Genomic DNA, 17,369 nt, shown 5'->3' with positions numbered 1-17,369 from the left:
GGATACCTTTTGAAAGTTGCATATCAAAAATAAATATTGTCTTATACACACTTGCTGGAGCCATTTATTTTACTTATGCTTATTCTAAATGCTCCTCTATCTCTCTTTACAGTGAGGCTGTTCGAGAAAAAAAAAAAAAAAAAAAAAGAAAAATTCAAGCTCATCTTCAGTTGTACCTGTGATCTCACTTCCATTCGCATAAAATTTTTGATTGTTATATTTTTTTCTTATTTAAGGGAAAATGATCGTTGTGCTCCTTTCAAATCAATGCGATGAATCAGAGTTTAAAGTATGAACGTTGTAAACAGCAAACGGAAGCAAAGCTGCTAGAGATTAAAGATCTTGGTAATTTATTGTGAGCATGGCGAGGTAAACTGCTTTCATTAACGCGGTCTTTCGTTTTTCTTTTTTTTTCATTTAGAATTGCAGATTTGCTACGTTCAGAAGCAACTGGATCAGAAAAGAAAGTCCATTTTACAAAATAGACAGAAAGAAGATTATTTTGATAAATTATGCCATCACCATGCATACTATCAGCAACAATTAACAAAGTTACTTTCCTCTGCAGAAAAGAATAATCAAGAGAGCATAAACAATAGACCTACGACGCCCACTGGTGGCAAGCGCGATCTCGCTGAAATATTAGGGACAACACCAGACGTTTTCAGCAAAAAAATTGAGCAAATTATTGAACAACAACTCAAATCAAAACAGATGGCCTCAGAAAGAGAGTTATTACAAATACAACAACTGCTTGATCGTCTACCACGCAATGATAGTACGATAGTATCAACTTTCAACAGAGTACTAAAACGTCTTATCGCTGAAATGGAAGGGTTGAAAGTGAATGATGATAATTATATTACACCTCGAGTCAATAAAGAAATTACATCTGAACAGCAGACAATTACAGAAAGAGATAAGACTATGTATCAATTAGAACATCGAAAGAAAATGAATGCATTGCTCAACAAAAAAGAAAAACTGGAATCAGAAGCAAGAACAGTAGAACGGCAATTAATACGACGTGTGCGAGAGTTGCATTCAGATCCAGCCGTACAGTCAGCCTTAGTGTAATTAACACCACATATAAGAGCTGGATAGACCTATGCGAAGAAAACGTCATACTGATATACTTTTCATACTATAGCAAAAACATGAGAACAAAATCAGGGAATCAGCAAGTGAAGGCTGAACTACAATCTGTTCTTTCACAAATAGAAGATATGGAGAAGAAAATTGAAACTATACAAAAGGATAATTCATTGACAGAAATGGAATCATTAATCTCGGACGTACTACGAAAGATAGTAAGGCAAACTTTGTTCATGAGCATCCATCATTGTATTAGAATCTCATTGTATGCGTTTTTCACAACAGAACCAGAAGCAAACAGAAATCCATATTCTCGCCAATGCTAACGAAGAACACCAAAAACTGAACAACAATATTGGAAATAAGGTGAATATGACTTATACGGACGGCATTAAGTGGGTTTGATACTGAATGATTTGGCAACCATATCTAGTTGAAGGATAGAAAAGAAACCGAATATACGAATCTATTGGAAACGATTGAGACCGTCAAATCCAATTTATTGACTAGGTCACAACCTTTAAAAGAGACAAAAAAAGCAATAACAGAAGAACAAGAACAGGCGGAAGAAACGTTCTCCAAAATTAAAGAAAGCCTATACTCGACATATTCTATTGTAAGTAGATTTCTTACTCTTGTTGAAAGTAAGATTTACAAAAGCTAATGATTCGCTCTGGATTGCTCAACATTCACACTGATAGTCAAATATAGAATCTCTTTCGAGAATCCTGGAAATAGTGGAAGCTGGTAATTTTTCATACAGAAAAGGAAGCTGCAACAAAATAATTGCTGATCAATCTTTCTGTTAGTATATACACTATCTGATGAGCTAACGGTCAACGTAGATATACAGACTATGTTGGCACAACTGAAGGAAAAATGGCAAACATCGATCCAAACAGATAATCTTCCTTTACCTGATAGCATCGAGGCTGTGCATCGCGACAGAAAAGATAATCCTTTGTTGCAGTATATCGATGAATTGGAAGGTAGTTTTTACTTTTTTTTATTCTATCGTTTCATATTTCAAATAATAATGTTATTTGTTTTAACATGCAATGTTTAGCTTACATCCAGAACGTTCATACCGTTTATTCAAAAGAAAAAGAAGAGAAATACAGAAGCAAGTTAGAAATAGCAGATAAGGTGGAAGACGAAGTAAATCAAATCCTAGGAGTTTTGCGGGAACGGTAAAAACGTATAAGGCGCTATTATATTATTAAGTTATTCGTCGACGCTAAAGTCTTTTTATATTATCTTTAGTGAGCTTATCAAGCAAATTGGTAACGATTATACAGTGGCTAAAAGAACCTTTGGTGAATGGTTAGAGCTACTTCGGGCCGAGAATAATAATCAAGATGATCCTGAAGCTGAGTACGATAAGTTAAAATAGCTTTAAGATCGAAGCTTTTTGGTTATTCATGATTTATTTACAAGAAAGTCTATAGAAGGCATAAATGCAATTCATGTTTATATACAATTAAATTTAAAAAATTGCATTTTTACCAAGTTTGGCTTCAGACTTATCACTTCTTTTGCCCTTATGTTTTAAGTTGTTTCCTCTGGCATTTCTATTTCCAGATTTTGCAAATTTCTTATTTAAGGTACGCGATACTCTACTCTTCAACTCTTCTTCGGACATTCCCACTTTGTGTGGCTTCTTTTTCTTTGATGTCGTGTCACAATACGCTTTGAACTCACGATTATTTGGTTTTTCCAGTTCGTCACCATCGTCATCTTTTTCAGCTTCATTGTTATCTTCATCATCAACTTTTTGTTCCTCTAACTTTATTTCTTTCACTTTTTCAGCAATATCTTCCTCATCATCATTATCGTAAGTCTGTTGGTTTGGTGATGCATCGCCTTCCTCCGTTTCCTCCTCTTCTTCACTATCGTCAGTTTCCTCGTCTTCGCTTTCGTCATCCTCCTCCTCCTCATCTGATGTCTCTTTGATTTCTTCTTGATAATCTTCTAATTCCTTCTGCATTTGCTTACTGAACCCACTAGCAGCAACTTGCACATCCAAACTGAACTCTCTATTGACATCCTTGGTAAAACGAGGATAAAGGACGCTTTCGTATCCAAATCGACGACGGAAAAAAGTACGAATACATTCTACATCACGATTGAAGTAACTAGATCAATATAACAATTAATACATTACTTCGAATCGCCGAATTTCCGAAAATTTGGTTTGACTGAAGCTTACTATTCTGCGTTCATATGGGATGTTGAAACCATTTGAGGAAAATCAATCAATATAGGTGAACCGTCACTTTTGATCAATATGTTGAATTCGTTGAAATCACCATGGATAAGGCCATACTGAGCCAATTTGACAATCAAACTCATTAATTCAGAGTAGAGTTTGCCTGGGTCACCTACTTCTTCGATTTGACGCCTAGAGGTTCATTTGAAAATGAGTTGCATGCGAGATAAATATGTGCCCTTCTCAATCTTATCTACTTACAGAGGGTATGCATCAATTAAGCCCATGACCACACAATGTCTGTTTTGATCAATTGGTTCTGGCACTGGAAATCCATTATCATAGAGAACTTTCATAAAGGCATATTCCTTCATGGCCGCTAACCGTGACATATACATCCAAGAAGCAGATTTTCTTTTTTGTAAGTAATCACGTTTCGACTTGATAGTTCTAAAGGACATACGGCCAAGTCTAACATTTTGCAAGGAGAGAAAATAGGCTAAGAAAAATTTTCCCCCATATTTTCTAAAGGATATTTGATATAATTTACCTTTGTAACTTCAACACATGCTGATTATCCTCTTCATCAGCGACAATATAGATATCTGATTCTTTACCAACACCAATTTGATTACCAACTGAGTAAACAGATCCTCTTTTGGCAAATGTCTTTAATGCAAGGTAATCATAACCACCATAAGTCAAGCGATAACCATCATCTGTAGCGAAAAATAAATGACAACTATTAGGGCATAGACTCCTTTGGGTGTCAGAAGGCAAAGGAAATATTTAAACGTTACAGGACATATTTTGAACACGCGCAATCAATTTCCTCTTTGCTAGATCGCCAACAATTTTATGTGCACCACCATGTCTTAACTGAGCAATTTGCGCAATCATTTGACTGGGAACAACTTCGTGGTTTTTCGAGCCCATTTCAACCTAAAAAGTCATGAGTGAATCACTGTTTCTATGGTATTGGTTATAGTTATTTGATGTTGTCCTTACAGCTGTTAGGACTCGAAAGTCTTCTGCAGACATATACCGAAGGGCTTTGGCGTCTAATTTCATTTTTAGTTATTGATGATTAAGATCGATCAGAAATATACGGTTCGGAAGAGTAAAAGTAAGAATTACAGTATGCAGTTACAAAATTGGGATAAAAGTGGAGAATGAATTTGTGGCTTAACATTTTTATTATGCGAATGCAGTGATTAGTTTCGTAAGTCTTTACCTTTCAGCTAAATCAACTACCAAACTTATTCCTAATGAATTTAGAGATTTTATCCCCTGTTTCCACTCGAAACAAAAAAGCCGCAACCATTCAACGGATGGACGTGGATGAAGAGAATATACATGTTGTTAATCCCGGTGAAATCGTCACCACTGATCAGAAATTCATGAGGTATTTTGCAACACATGTGAGCAATGTTAGCAAACACATCGACTGAAGATTGGCAAAATTTTTTGTAGGGGTCATGGTACATATACAGACGGTGAAAGCACAGTTTATGCATCCGTAGCGGGTACTGTTGATCGAGTCAATCAGTTATTATCTGTCAAACCGTTAAAGGCACGTTATACGCCAGAGATTGGTGACATTGTTGTAGGACGTATTACCGAGGTAAAGTAGGCAACGTATACAGGAATTTTCTAAAATGCTTTCTCAAATAGCAATTAAATATATTTTATTTTCTGCTATAGGTTTCATTAAAGCGCTGGAAGGTGGATGTGAATAGTCGCCAAGATGCTAATTTATTGTTGAGTTCAGTCAGTTTACCAGGTGGTGTCCAAGTAAGGAACAACTAAGAATAGCATTGTGCGTTAAAAAGAGGGTTGGCGCTGATAGTGTGTTATTTAGAGACGTAAAAATGAAGCAGACGAACTTCAAATGCGACAATTCTTTTCAGAGGGAGATATGTTAGTGGTAAGTTGATAGAGAGTACACTTGCTGTGAATAGCCTTTCAATTGAATCTAAACATTTGGGCTTTTGTAGGCTGAAGTTCAAGCGTTTTATAATGATGGCACAATGGGTCTTCATACACGTGGCTTCAAATTCTGTAAATTGAGGAACGGTTCTTTAGTCAGTGTTCCTGCAGTACTTGTGCAGCGTTGTAAATCACAGTTCCATTCCCTTCCTTGTGGTGTGGATGTGATATTGGGTCTCAATGGTTATATCTGGGTGCACAAGAAGTTTGAAGGTATGCAAACAGAAGACGCCGATTTGACCGTATCCTACTCGAATGAAAATGATGTAAGTCGCTCTTAGGTAGTCTTGAACATTTTTTCAATGAGTGCTTATTTTTAAATTTTTCGCTCCTATTTGTAGAAAATTACAGAGGATGAACGACAGGAAATTGCTCGCGTTTGCAATTGTATTTCAGCCCTAGCAAAGCAATACATGCATATCAATGATACGATCATCGTCTATACATATGAAGCTTCTTTGGAATATACCGTGAAGGATTTACTCAAATTGGACGTGATAGCGAGTATCACAACTGCAGCCAGCATGAGAATGCGTGCCAATTAATCGGCACAAATAACGGATACATTTCTCTCATTTTGTAAATATTCATATAAATCGTCAAAAGAGTCTACACATGCTTTAATTGAAGGCATTATAATAGGATATCTCGCCTTCCTTTCAAAGAAGAATGTGGTATAAAATTTTATCATTCAACAATGGTCGTTGTAATACTTTGTATTGAAAGTTAGAATAAGCCGATAGGAAAAATCGTTATGATTCACAAAAGATGTGTTTTTAGAACGATTTAATCTGCAGGTTTCCATGATCCAGGAGAGATGGAACCAGACATAGCATCTTCAATAAGTGTCCAATCCTGATCATCTTCCCCGTCCTTTTTACTCGTACTAGTTACATAGTTGGTTTTCGCGGTTTTCTGTATTGAGGACATTGTTCTGGCTTTTGCAAGCTCTAAATCTCGGTAAATGCATTGAATAGCTGTTTCCACGCCAGTTTCCTAAATATCTTTGCCGTGAGCGACCCCCATCGAGCGTTTAAGAAAAACCCATCGTCCATTCGTGTTCTCTTACCTGTCTAATTTTATGTCCAACTTGATTCGCTACGCGCAGCATGTTTTCATCGGTAGATACCACCCTTAAAGCTGCTGATAGGTTTTCTACCGTCAGCTGTTTGATGCATCGTCCCAGACCCATTTCCTCTACTCTTTCTCCCCAGAAAAACTGATCTGCGAAGAATGGCTTGATAATCGTGGGTCGACCCGCCCTTAATCCTGCAGCTGTCGTGCCAGCACCACCATGATGCACGACTGCTCGTATTTTGGGAAACAACCAATCATGGGGGACTGACTGCACGCTGAAAATGGTATCAGGGTACTTTTTCAATATATCTTCCTCTTGGTTCCCTTCTTTTTTTGCCCCTGCTTCTTTCTTCGTAGCTTCATTCGCTCCCTCTTGTTGTTTCTTATCGTGTAATCGGGAGGACCAGCCCTGTGATACAATGGCTCTTACGTTGGACAGTAAAACCGATTCGACGATCACGCGAATAATTTCAAACGGATCAGAGACAATGATGGAACCAAACCCAATATAAACGATAGGACGACTATCGGGCGCTTCAATGAAAGCCTTCAAAGCGGCGTCGGGCGCCCAACCTGTTTGTGGATTATCTAAAAACCAATAACCGGTGCAGTGTATCCAATCAAGCCAATCCAACGGACTAGGCACAATATGTGGACTGAAAGAGTAAAGATACGGTATTTTCCAGACTTCCAGTTTCTCGTACGTGGTGGAGGGCAAGCCAAGCGTGGATCGACGAAAAGAATTCGTGCGGCTCGCAATGGCTCTCCAGACAGCATGGTCAAACAACACATAGGTCATATCATTGTAAAGCCGACCTTTTGGATGATTGGGTGTAGCAAAGGGGTGAGGAAAGGAGCGTGTGCGTGTCATAGGCATGGGGAAGGATCGAAAGTAAGGGACTTGAAGTGCTTCCGCCATGTGAATACCGACCATGGCACTCGGACTTTCAATAATGATGTCCGTTCCTTGAACGGCTTTCCATGTGAGGCCTAATAACTCATCGATCCAATTCTTGAACAGACGAAGACCTTCTACGACAAAATTGACACTGAAAAAGTTGTTTTCTACGCAAATTCTCTATCACAAGAGGGAAAATGAGAGGGGGTGAATGGGTTTACCATTTTTTGAGTGACCCGATATTTTGTTTCTCACCCCGCTTACCATGAGTTCACCAGGGTCGCCTCCAATGCTTCTGAATTCAATATGATGTTCTTCTATCCAGTCCTTGAATTCCTCATGGGTAGCTATTCGACAACGATGGCCTTCTTTCATAAGCCCTTTACATAAGGCGATGTAAGGTTGAACGTCGCCCCGTGTACCGATGGTAATACAAGTGAAATGAAAGGAGCGAGCGGGCTTTTTGTAAGCAATAGAAGAAGTGGGTTCATCCGAGAGACGAGTGAAAAGAATAGGCAGGCTGGTTAGATTATGAGGTATGATTCGCTTTCCTTTCGTAGAGGATGTGGTAGTCGTAGGATCAATGATGTCTTCTTTTAATCCTTTCTCCGTCAATACAGCTTCCCAATGCTTCATTCGCCTCGTATGAGTTCTAGAATGGATGCTGATCAGTTGTCAAAGGAAGGGAGATGGGAGGGGGGGGGATAAATGATGCCTACTTACTCGTCCGTGGACGTATGTGTTGCGTCTGCCTGAGGCTCTAGCACTCGTTTATGCTGTATGAACAATTTTGCAAAACAGCTATTCCGCCGAGTAATGGAAGAAAACTCTAGGTATATTTCTTTTTTTGTTTGGGTCAGGATGCTTAGTGAATGAAATAGGTAACCGCGGCTTCTTATTTTCTGAATTCTTATGACATCCTGGAAAGGGATGATCATCTATAGCATTTTCCAAATGAAGGATGTGGGTAAGTAAAACTCTGCTCCTAGCCCGGGCGTTTTTATCAATGCCGGTTGTGTTTCCTTAGTTCACCTTGGCTTTTGTAGCAAAACCTTTTGAATTGAAGGATATATAGTTTGGAGATATGTATAGCTTTCCATAACAGGGTAGTGTCTTCATCAAAGAACAACGAAAGACTATTTAGAATGTGAATTGCTAAGCATAAGAATGATCCAAGTAGGCTTCTGTATCTCGAAATAACCCTGACTATATTACCAGCAATCAAATGTTCGGTTTCTGGCAAAAGGAAGTACTTTTTAAAATTCATGACAGTACGGTCGTTCAATACTTCCGTCTCGTCCGCAGTCTGTGGTGGAAATGAAGCGGCAATGGGATGGTGGTGTTCCATCGCTAACGGCCTTGTATCAGCATCTTCCTCTTCCTCGTCGTCGTCGTCATCGTCATCGTCGTCGTCATTGTCGTCGCTGTCAACAATAGCTGATGATAAAGTTCCCGATGATTTGCTTCCTCTTAGTAAGCCGTACATAAACTTGAGCCCTGAACGACGTGTACCATACAGCCAACCTATATTAGGCTCATCTTCATCCTCTGAGCTCGAGTCATTACCGTTGAACACTGTATTGGAAAAATAGGCTTCTTGGTCTGATACTTGCTGCTGTGCAGTTGCGGTTTTATTTGGAGAAAGAAAATCCTTGATGACACTGGGTACTGCTAATGCATTGGCGACAATAGAAGAGGAGGATGATTTACGTTGCATAGGTTCAGCTGGCAATACTGCTGCATCCTTCAAAAATGCGGAAGAAGAGTAAGCGGGTATAGTGATGGGTTGAGAGTTTGTATCATAGAGATCAGATATAGAAAGTGAGGGTGAAGTATTTGCAGAATTGTCTGTAAGGTGGGTATAGGATGCGGAGAGGGGTTGAAGAATTTTATTGTCTGTTTGTGTGTCTTGTTGTTTCTGAGAATGACTATCCCAAGTTGATTTGAGGTGGTTGAATGCCTGATCAATATCGGTGAAATAGGCAAAATAATACTATATAGAATGCTTTGAGTCTTTCTTTGCTCAGAAAAACATTAGTTTTGCAATAGCGTACAAACCTCATCCATGACAAAGTTATCGTCTATTCCTACTGCTCTGATCTTTAGAAACTTTTGAAATTCAAATGCCTCGGTCAATTCCATATCAAAGATATTGTCAAAGGGCAATGTCAGTTTCAAACTACTGCCATTGTTTTTGGCTAGGAAGATGGCCTTTTGTAAAGAATTTGTCCTAGAAAAGGCATGGGCGGGGGGGGGCGGGGGAGAGAAAGATGTTTGAATCAATATCACCCGTAGAACAGATAACAAGAGAAAATCCGCATACCATTCAATCAAGGCAGCATGTGTATCCGCTTCCAAATGCCATATTCTGTTCATAGTCACTATCCTGAAAGCATTCTGTCGTTTTGTTGATTGTCGGATGGCAATAGTTGATTTCAAATCTATTTTACCTAAAGGAGAGTAGGCATCGACTGGGCTTTCATACCAGCTCAAAGTGTCTTGCTTGATATCAAAGAAATACCGCTCATACAGTTGACTTTTCTTTTTCGTTGTTTTACCGGCTGATTTTTTTAGCAATAGATAGCCTGACTTATGAAAGGCTAACTTCGATTGAAGAGAATCACAACGATGATAGAATAGTAGTAGTAGAAAAGAGAATGACATAGATCAGCCTTTATCCATGGGGTTTGTTGGTTGGTTTTTTTTTTTTTTGGGTTTTTTTTTTTTTCTTTTTTTTAAAAAAAAAAGGTAGGATTGCGAATACTCACTTGATTCTTGGGTAATGATGCATAAAAGCAAATATGACAATCCGTCAAGTACATAAAGCCAGGCACAATGGCAGATTGTACAATATAGCACGGCCATTCTAAAGAGGATTGTACACAAATTTTAGCAAAAAATGCGGCCCAAAATAGTTCAAATACACACTTGTCAAGTCCCCCGAATCGTTTACCTCCTCTTAAAGTCTCTTTCGTTGGTAAATGAAATACATTTTTTAGCTTTTCTTCAATACTCTGGTCATTCAGTGAAGAAGAGGTCATTGAATTTCTATGATCATTTTTGGCGGTTGATGTTGTTGTTCGGTCAACTGCCTCTTCTGCTTCGATTGTAATACCTGTTGCTTCGGCTAACAGCTCCTTTATATTTTGCTGATTTTTGCTGTTGTCATCTATCTCCTTTCGATGGCTCGGAGTCAAGCTATCATCCACCGTTTCTTCTGTTGTAATCCAGTTTGTTGATAAGTTATCTTGTGAGCGTACAAGGTCTAAAAAAGGGAAAAAGAGAAAGATTCGGTTGTCAGCTTTTGTTCCGCTTTCAAACAGAAAAAGGGTCAAATGAAATGCTGATGACCCAGTGTGTTTGAATGAGCTTTACCGATGGCAGAACCTAATCGGTAGTAGTTAAAAGTTACTCTTTAGGAAGTGGTTGTTATAGAAAACTGTTTCTATTTACCTCTTAATTCTTCGACTTCCTGCTTCTCAAACTATTATAAATCAATTCAGATGTTTAATCAAGGTTTTTGATCAAATAGGGCTTATCGTAACTGAACATACTACTTGAGCAGCAGCCGATACAAACTGTAAAACATTATGGTTTACAGAATCCATTTTTTTTTGCTTCTATGTAAGGAGTATATCAGTATCTATGCCTTGAGTAAAAAAAGACACAAAGGGGGGGAAAAAGAAAGAGTGGGAAAAGAGAGAACAGACCGGATCCACGCAGTAAAAGAAAGGATGGCTAAATTGCTAATTCATGCAATTTACGCAAAACTCAGTTTCCTATTGGGTTCCTTAAAAAAAAAAAAAAAAAATCTAACCCCACATAAATTTATCTATCTAGAGCTGCGCGCAGTAGAAGAATTGAAGAGAGCCCTTCTCATTTAGAACCCATCTGTTTATACATACGATGAGCCTAATACAAAACATCATAAACCCTTTCTAAATAAAAACTCGTCTTTTTTACATCATTTGAGACCGAACAATGATAATGCTGTAATGCATACTGGAGACATAAAGATTTATATCCTTGCATCCACGTGTCCCAGATCAGCTAGCCCTTGTGGTCTATACAAAAATGACAGCAGATGCAATATAGCGTTGTCATTGCTCGCTGGTGACGCTTTCCCCCCCCCACCCTTGAAGCCAGAGACAGAGAAAGACCAGGCCCTGAAAGCTGTGCCTTGATTTTGTGTTTTAACCAGCTGATACAGTCACCCCCTATCTTCTTGGATACTATTATCTACTGGTTGAGCATCAGCAGCAGCAGCTAGCCAACCACTGAGATAGGGTTTTCTGGGTTCAAATGTTTGTTTATTACATTTTCCATGACTGTTTTGCCATTAGGTCGCCCATGACGTGACCCCATCTGTGTCTATTTCAGTTTTATAGCTGGATGAAGCAACGTATTGTAGTTGTTGCTCAAACTGGAATAGAGTCAGTAATTCAGTGATCGACTTGTCATCATCGTTCATGCCTAAAGGCAGACAGAAAAGAACAAGATAAGATAGAGAAATACCCACAGACCTTTCTCTATTCTAAGGTCAATGCGGTATAAGCAGTATTTCTCTTGCTGCCTCAAGTAACAGCACGCCAGGGAAAGCGATGCTATTCTGTTGTCTTCCTTCATCAAGTCCATTTGGGAAAGGAAAGCTGTAGATGATCATGATTGCTTGATACGGATGCCTGTAACCAAGTTTTGTTGAGAGATCTTTTAAAGCTATTCAGAAAATGAATACGATGATATTCACTGTAGATGTTTCTTTTTTCCTTTTCCAATCTACAGTACGCTCCTGACTGACATCAGCAGTTTCCTCATGTATAGAAGGAAACCCACCAGTGTCAGTCATTTCTACTGCCACTGTTGATTCCTTTTGTCATACGATCAGAGAAATGCGTTCGTAAAGAGAGAACTTCAACCGCTAGACAGCCCAATGAAACGACGATGGTGAAAATGACAACGCGCTTTCAAGACGAAAGAAGGCCATTGTTTTCTGACATCGAAAGAAAGCGATTTCATAAAAAAAAAAAAAAAAAAAAAAAAACCCCCGAAAAAACCAACAATGATTTAATTTATGAATTTGAAACCTTATTTTTGTTGGCAACATTTTCCCCCCTGAACTCCCGGTTCGCCCCCCCCCTCTCCTTCTCTTGAAACAAAAATGTCATAAATTCTTGCGTGGAAAAAGAGAGATTGATTCAGAAACAGACGTAGAGGTATGTGGTTGTAAGATCATCAAGTGCCGTTCCGTACATTTCTTACTACGTTGATTCAACTTTTAGGCTGTACCACGCTGAATTATCATTGTGACTATTTAAAGAAAGCATGAAACGGGAGCAAGATTTTCCCAAGCCAAACAAAACCATCATATGATAATGGGCATTGTGTCTATGTGTGTGTGTTTTCTTGTTTGCTTACACACCTCGAACAACCGGCTGGTTTGGCGAACGACAAGGGAGAAATAAAAAAAGACTTGTTATTCATGCGCCCCTCCGCCCTTCTGATTTAAAAACAAATAAAGAACGAATCAAAACCTTCCATCTCTTATTGTTCTCTATTGTTCTCCAGATAACAATAAAAAATCCAAACTCCACAAAAACAGCCATTTCCCGTGCTTTTGATGCAAAAGGACCCAAAGATAAATAAAGGAGTAAAACACAAAAAAACCCACAAAGAAATGTAGCAGTGATACAAGTGCAATGATGGAGAAAAAAAAAAGTGATTTTACTTTTGACACGTGAAAAATTAAAAAACAAAAGGGAAAAAAAAAAACACAGAATAAAAATGCAATCGCTTAGTCTTGCTTTGAATGACGGACGGGCTGTTTGAATCCATTCTTCTCCTTTTTTTTTCTCTTTCTTTTTCTCTCATTTGAATAAACGCTTTTCTCTTTTTTCATCTTTCATAAAATGATAAACACATCACAACCTCAAGTTGCTGGCTATGCCGTTTCCACTGTAAGTAAGGCTATAGTGAATACGAAAGACATGTACTGACTGGTATTTTATTTTGCTCATGGACATGAAAAAGACAACTCCAGCCAATCTCTCCGTTGACGACGCTATCTACAACTCGACAAAGGCAAGCTCCTTCTTATTACACATGCTGGTGATGACGGAACCTCACCAAATTAAAGCAAATGAAATTGTAAAGGTATGTAGGCATTTGTAAAGGAAACAGCAATAAAAATCATGGGTTACATGTAACTTACCTTAAAAGGGCTGTTTTCCTGATAATGCCATCTAGGATGCTTATGAAGAATGCTTACAATTAAAGGAATACCTCTCAGAGTATCTTTGGACAGAAAGTGATTCTGAAGGCATCAACACCATTCAAGCCTCCTTGGATGAACTTAATAAAGCCTTGGACAAGTATGAAATGACAAACGATATTGTCGAAGGAGAATGGTAAGAAGAGATCCAAACCACCAGAAGCGTCATTGAAATTAATTGTGACTATCGATGCGTTTCATTAGGGAGTTTGTTGAGTCGGCCACTTGCTGTGTTTCCACCTGTTGATAGGCTATTTACAGGAAAATCACAACCCACCACTCTAGGATGTGCGTCTCCTTCTATGGCGTCATATTCTGAATACCCCCTTAGTCGTTACGTTGCTCTACTGCGTATACTCTTCCTATTTATTCTTTCTGGCCGTTCTCTATCAAAAAAAAAAAAAAACAAACCAAAAAAACAAACAAACCAATGATATTCCCCTACTTTTGCTGACCAAACACTTTTTACCTTTCCTTCCTCTCCAAAGTTGACAAACAAAGCAAGTTATAAATGACATCATGATGGAAAAAAAAAAGAGACAAAAAAAGACTTGTTTGTGTTTTTCATTAGTTTCAAAAAAAAAAGGAAAAAGGGGGATTGCGAGTTGATTAAAAGTATAGGCACTAGATGGATAAGAAAAGGGAATATAAGAATCTACATTATAAGAAAGGGTGAGGGACAGGTGAGGTAAAGTATATAATAGTATAGTCTATGTGTTAATGATGATTACCACCAACATATGAATGATTTTACATGGAGGATGATGTGAAGGTCCAAAAAAAAAGGAAAAAAAAAAGTGGAGTGGGAGAGAGGTCATGCTACAAGAAGGGTTATTTAGCTCCATACGTCTTCTTGATAACGACCTGTGGTTCTCAAACTCTTGATATATTCTTGTGCTTTGGCATCCTCCATACTACCAAACTCCTTGGCAAAGTGGATGAATGTTTGGTTGACATCACGGGCCATATTCCTTGCGTCACCACAGACATAAATGTAAGCACCTTTTTGAATATAATCCCACATCTCAGCACCATGCTCCATCAAGCGATGTTGAACATACACCTTCTGAGCTTGTTCACGAGAGAAAGCTGTAATGATACGCGATGGTGCACCCAAGGTTTCAAAAAGCTCGGGCCATTCTTCATTGTAAATAAAGTCTTCAGCAGAGTTACGGCAACCAAAGAATAAAATGGTAGGACCCACAGGCTTGCCCTCTTTCTTTTGAAGGCAACGCTCTCTCACGAAACCACGGAAAGGAGCAACACCCGTACCAGGGCCCACCATGATGACAGGGACTTGGATGTTTCGGGGGAGTCGGAATTGAGAGCGGCGAACGTGAACGGGAACCTTTGCCACCCCACCTGCTCCTGCATACAAAACGCTACGGGGACCTGTCAAGCTGTATTGCGGAAGGAGAGCATCGGCTTTGAGGTCATTGATCGCCTCGTGAATTCGATACAGGTAGTTTGTGTTCACGCCATAAACAGTACGGGGATCGGCTTGATCAGGATTGTATTGAAGCGTAACGACAGTAATAGAAATCTTTTTGGGATCTTCCTTCGAGGAGGAGGAAATAGAATAATAACGCGGTTGCAGACGAGGAATATCTTCGACAATAAGGTCAAAAGGAATCGTTGCGAAGCTGTGGTTGAGTTCTCTGCCTTCAGTACCAGCCATCATCTCCAAGACTTCACCCAAGCTGCGGTTGACATCACCCACGCGACGACGATATTCATCTTTATCCGTCGCGAGTTTGTGCAAAAGCTGCTTCGAGATTTCAGTGGGCGCATATTCGACCAGTGTCATCAGTGTTTGACGAGAAACAACAGAGTGGATATCGAGATAGTGACGGAAAATAGCGCGATACGTTGTTGGTACAGGGAAAGGATATTTCTTGGAGGCTGCTACATCCACCGCTTGCACTCGAACAATCGCATCTAATTTATCCATCAATCCCAATGCTTTGGCCAGTCTTTCGACCTCTACTTCGCTATTGGTAGGCCAGACAGCCACGTGATCCCCTGTGTGATAGGTCAAGTTCGAATCGGATATATCAATTTCCATGTGCAAACAGTGACGATCACCGCCTTTAAACAGTTCTTTGGAGACAATGGGAGCATTATAAGGGCGCTTCGCATCGTAGACGATCTTACTTTATCGACACATGACGAACAAATAAAGGGGGGGGGGAAGAAGCAAGTCAATACACTACAAGTCCAGTCTAAAACTCACTCAAACAACACAATAAAGAGGTTTTGAAATGCAACTTACGCTCCTTCTTTCATCCATTCACCTAGTTCACCAAGGTACAGCTTGGCCTTGTCAAATTCAGTCAATTCTTCGACTTCATAAGCAGGCTGTCTCGGTCCAGATTGAGCACTGTTTTCGTCAACACCCAATGCTTCACAAAAGGCAGGCCACATGTCTTCTTGCCACGCCAAAAAGTCTTCTTCCATCGTGCCATCATCATCACCTTCGCCACGCTCACCGATTCTTTTAGCACCCAGCTTTGACAAACGCTCATCGACCTTTCTAATCACCGCATTGTATTGATCATAGGTCTTATTACCCAAACCGAATGCCATGTAACGCAAGTTACGGAGAGGTTTTTCCTCGTCCTCGGGGTTACTGAACGTAGGATCCTCTTCCATGATATTATCCCAAAATTCAACAGCATTATCCGTAGGTTCACCCTCACCATAAGTTGCCATGACAAAAATGGCCAACTTATCGCTGGGTAACTGATCCAAGTAGCTAAGATCGTACAGATCCAAATCGGCTGTCATCGTGCTGACACCATAACGTTGAGTAATCTCTTTGGCAATGCGTGCAGCAAAACCTTCAGCTGTACCCGTTTGTGAGCCATAAAAAACAATCACTCTACGACCCTAGAAAATATAAAAAATGGATATCTGTTATGCATCTATTTATCTATCTCACTTTACTCATCTATCGTGGCAAATAGGCTTCCCCTTTCCAACAACAAACCCATTCATCTATTTCGATTTTTTTTTTTTTTTGATTTTTTCCCTGTGCCAGTGGTTGCTTCTTTTTATTTTTATTTACCTGTTGGTCCATCACTTTGACAAAGTTGGTTTCTCTCTTGGAGGTAGTAGACGTTGTTTCCGTAATAGGCTTGGCATGCTTACTGCCAAACAATAAGTCGGATATCTGTTGTCGATTGAACCAGGCAATGGTGCCTAGGCCGATAGCTGCCAAAAAAATGATGTCTGTTGTATCAAATAACGAAGCACTCGTATCGGGTTCCATGTTGCTCTTTCTGTTTCCTATGAGGCTTTAACGAACGGAAAAGGGGATGATATGACAAAAGAAAGAACAATGAAAAGTGGTGCAACAAAAATCGAAACGACGTCTTTTTTTTTGTATTTCAACAACCACATTCTCTTTCAAAAGGAGAAAAATTAGGAACCCCTCATTCGATCGGAGATGACAGCCGAGCATATCCGAAAAAGAGGATTTTCTTTGTTTGTGTATGCTTGTTGGTATAGCAAGCTTACGTTCACTGATAAAAAGACATTACCCTCCGTTTTTGTAAAAAAAAAAATGAAAAAAAAAACAGATAAACAAGCCATATACAGTAATCCGGTTGAAAACGCACGTTGAATAAATCTTCATCGTTCCAACACCATCTTATTGAGTCTTAAAAAAAAGCATGAATAAACTCACCAAAAACGGAGCGACTGACCGCAAAAAAAGAAAAGAGCTCAAGCAAGCAAAAAATAAATAAATAAAATACTTTGACGTCAACGCTTCAGTTATATTTTCTACCTAATTATTACTGTGAACAAAATATAATACACACCGCTTAAAC

The 17,369-nt window shown here is 39.2% G+C and overlaps 9 protein-coding genes across 9 annotated transcripts; 3 read left to right on the top strand and 6 right to left on the bottom strand.

Moving 5' to 3' along the window:
* Positions 1-203: 203 nt before the first annotated feature.
* Positions 204-1,652, top strand: BDF20DRAFT_534905 (uncharacterized protein). The gene is made up of 4 exons (XM_053075689.1): positions 204-345; positions 422-1,073; positions 1,151-1,310; positions 1,381-1,652. The coding sequence occupies exons 1-4, from the start codon at positions 273-275 to the stop codon at positions 1,498-1,500; spliced, it is 1,005 nt and encodes a 334-aa protein (XP_052936770.1). The 5' UTR covers positions 204-272; the 3' UTR covers positions 1,501-1,652.
* A 929-nt stretch (positions 1,653-2,581) lies between these two features.
* BDF20DRAFT_819532 (RIO1 family-domain-containing protein) lies at positions 2,582-4,375 on the bottom strand (the record flags this gene model as incomplete). Its single annotated transcript, XM_053077466.1, has 6 exons — positions 2,582-3,230; positions 3,305-3,496; positions 3,566-3,775; positions 3,855-4,023; positions 4,105-4,246; positions 4,313-4,375. 6 exons carry the CDS (start codon positions 4,373-4,375, stop codon positions 2,582-2,584), a joined length of 1,425 nt encoding a protein of 474 aa, XP_052936769.1.
* Positions 4,376-4,572: 197 nt separating this feature from the next.
* Positions 4,573-5,838, top strand: BDF20DRAFT_913325 (uncharacterized protein; the record flags this gene model as incomplete). The annotated part of the gene is made up of 6 exons (XM_053084056.1): positions 4,573-4,709; positions 4,778-4,928; positions 5,009-5,098; positions 5,166-5,231; positions 5,302-5,559; positions 5,635-5,838. The coding sequence occupies 6 exons, from the start codon at positions 4,573-4,575 to the stop codon at positions 5,836-5,838; spliced, it is 906 nt and encodes a 301-aa protein (XP_052936768.1).
* A 24-nt stretch (positions 5,839-5,862) lies between these two features.
* On the bottom strand, positions 5,863-7,694 carry BDF20DRAFT_534847 (uncharacterized protein). The gene is made up of 3 exons (XM_053075688.1): positions 7,533-7,694; positions 6,363-7,446; positions 5,863-6,289 (listed from the first exon to the last, which is right to left on the bottom strand). The coding sequence occupies exons 2-3, from the start codon at positions 7,302-7,304 to the stop codon at positions 6,080-6,082; spliced, it is 1,152 nt and encodes a 383-aa protein (XP_052936767.1). The 5' UTR covers positions 7,305-7,446; positions 7,533-7,694; the 3' UTR covers positions 5,863-6,079.
* On the bottom strand, positions 7,533-7,751 carry BDF20DRAFT_795138 (glycosyltransferase family 28 N-terminal domain-containing protein; the record flags this gene model as incomplete). Its single annotated transcript, XM_053076255.1, has 1 exon — positions 7,533-7,751. A coding segment is annotated over one exon (219 nt), but the record flags the coding sequence as incomplete, so codon positions are not given.
* A 520-nt stretch (positions 7,752-8,271) lies between these two features.
* On the bottom strand, positions 8,272-9,261 carry BDF20DRAFT_819805 (uncharacterized protein; the record flags this gene model as incomplete). Its single annotated transcript, XM_053077486.1, has 2 exons — positions 8,272-9,116; positions 9,198-9,261. Coding segments are annotated over 2 exons (909 nt in total), but the record flags the coding sequence as incomplete, so codon positions are not given.
* A 215-nt stretch (positions 9,262-9,476) lies between these two features.
* On the bottom strand, positions 9,477-11,087 carry BDF20DRAFT_871877 (uncharacterized protein). Its single transcript, XM_053081128.1, has 5 exons — positions 10,823-11,087; positions 10,722-10,752; positions 10,222-10,533; positions 10,037-10,134; positions 9,477-9,868 (listed from the first exon to the last, which is right to left on the bottom strand). Exons 1-5 carry the CDS (start codon positions 10,874-10,876, stop codon positions 9,839-9,841), a joined length of 525 nt encoding a protein of 174 aa, XP_052936764.1. The 5' UTR covers positions 10,877-11,087; the 3' UTR covers positions 9,477-9,838.
* Positions 11,088-13,286: 2,199 nt separating this feature from the next.
* BDF20DRAFT_819705 (uncharacterized protein) lies at positions 13,287-13,676 on the top strand (the record flags this gene model as incomplete). The annotated part of the gene is made up of 2 exons (XM_053077478.1): positions 13,287-13,418; positions 13,512-13,676. The coding sequence occupies 2 exons, from the start codon at positions 13,287-13,289 to the stop codon at positions 13,674-13,676; spliced, it is 297 nt and encodes a 98-aa protein (XP_052936763.1).
* Positions 13,677-14,371: 695 nt separating this feature from the next.
* On the bottom strand, positions 14,372-16,807 carry BDF20DRAFT_819302 (uncharacterized protein; the record flags this gene model as incomplete). The annotated part of the gene is made up of 3 exons (XM_053077448.1): positions 14,372-15,689; positions 15,809-16,425; positions 16,604-16,807. 3 exons carry the CDS (start codon positions 16,805-16,807, stop codon positions 14,372-14,374), a joined length of 2,139 nt encoding a protein of 712 aa, XP_052936762.1.
* Positions 16,808-17,369: the final 562 nt, after the last annotated feature.

Source organism: Mycotypha africana, assembly GCF_025528875.1.
Source record: "Mycotypha africana strain NRRL 2978 chromosome Unknown BDF20scaffold_5, whole genome shotgun sequence".
NCBI classification, from domain to species: Eukaryota; Fungi; Mucoromycota; class Mucoromycetes; order Mucorales; family Mycotyphaceae; genus Mycotypha; species Mycotypha africana.
The sequence above is the reverse complement of the archived record's forward strand: the minus strand, read 5'-3'. Positions and strand labels throughout refer to the sequence as shown.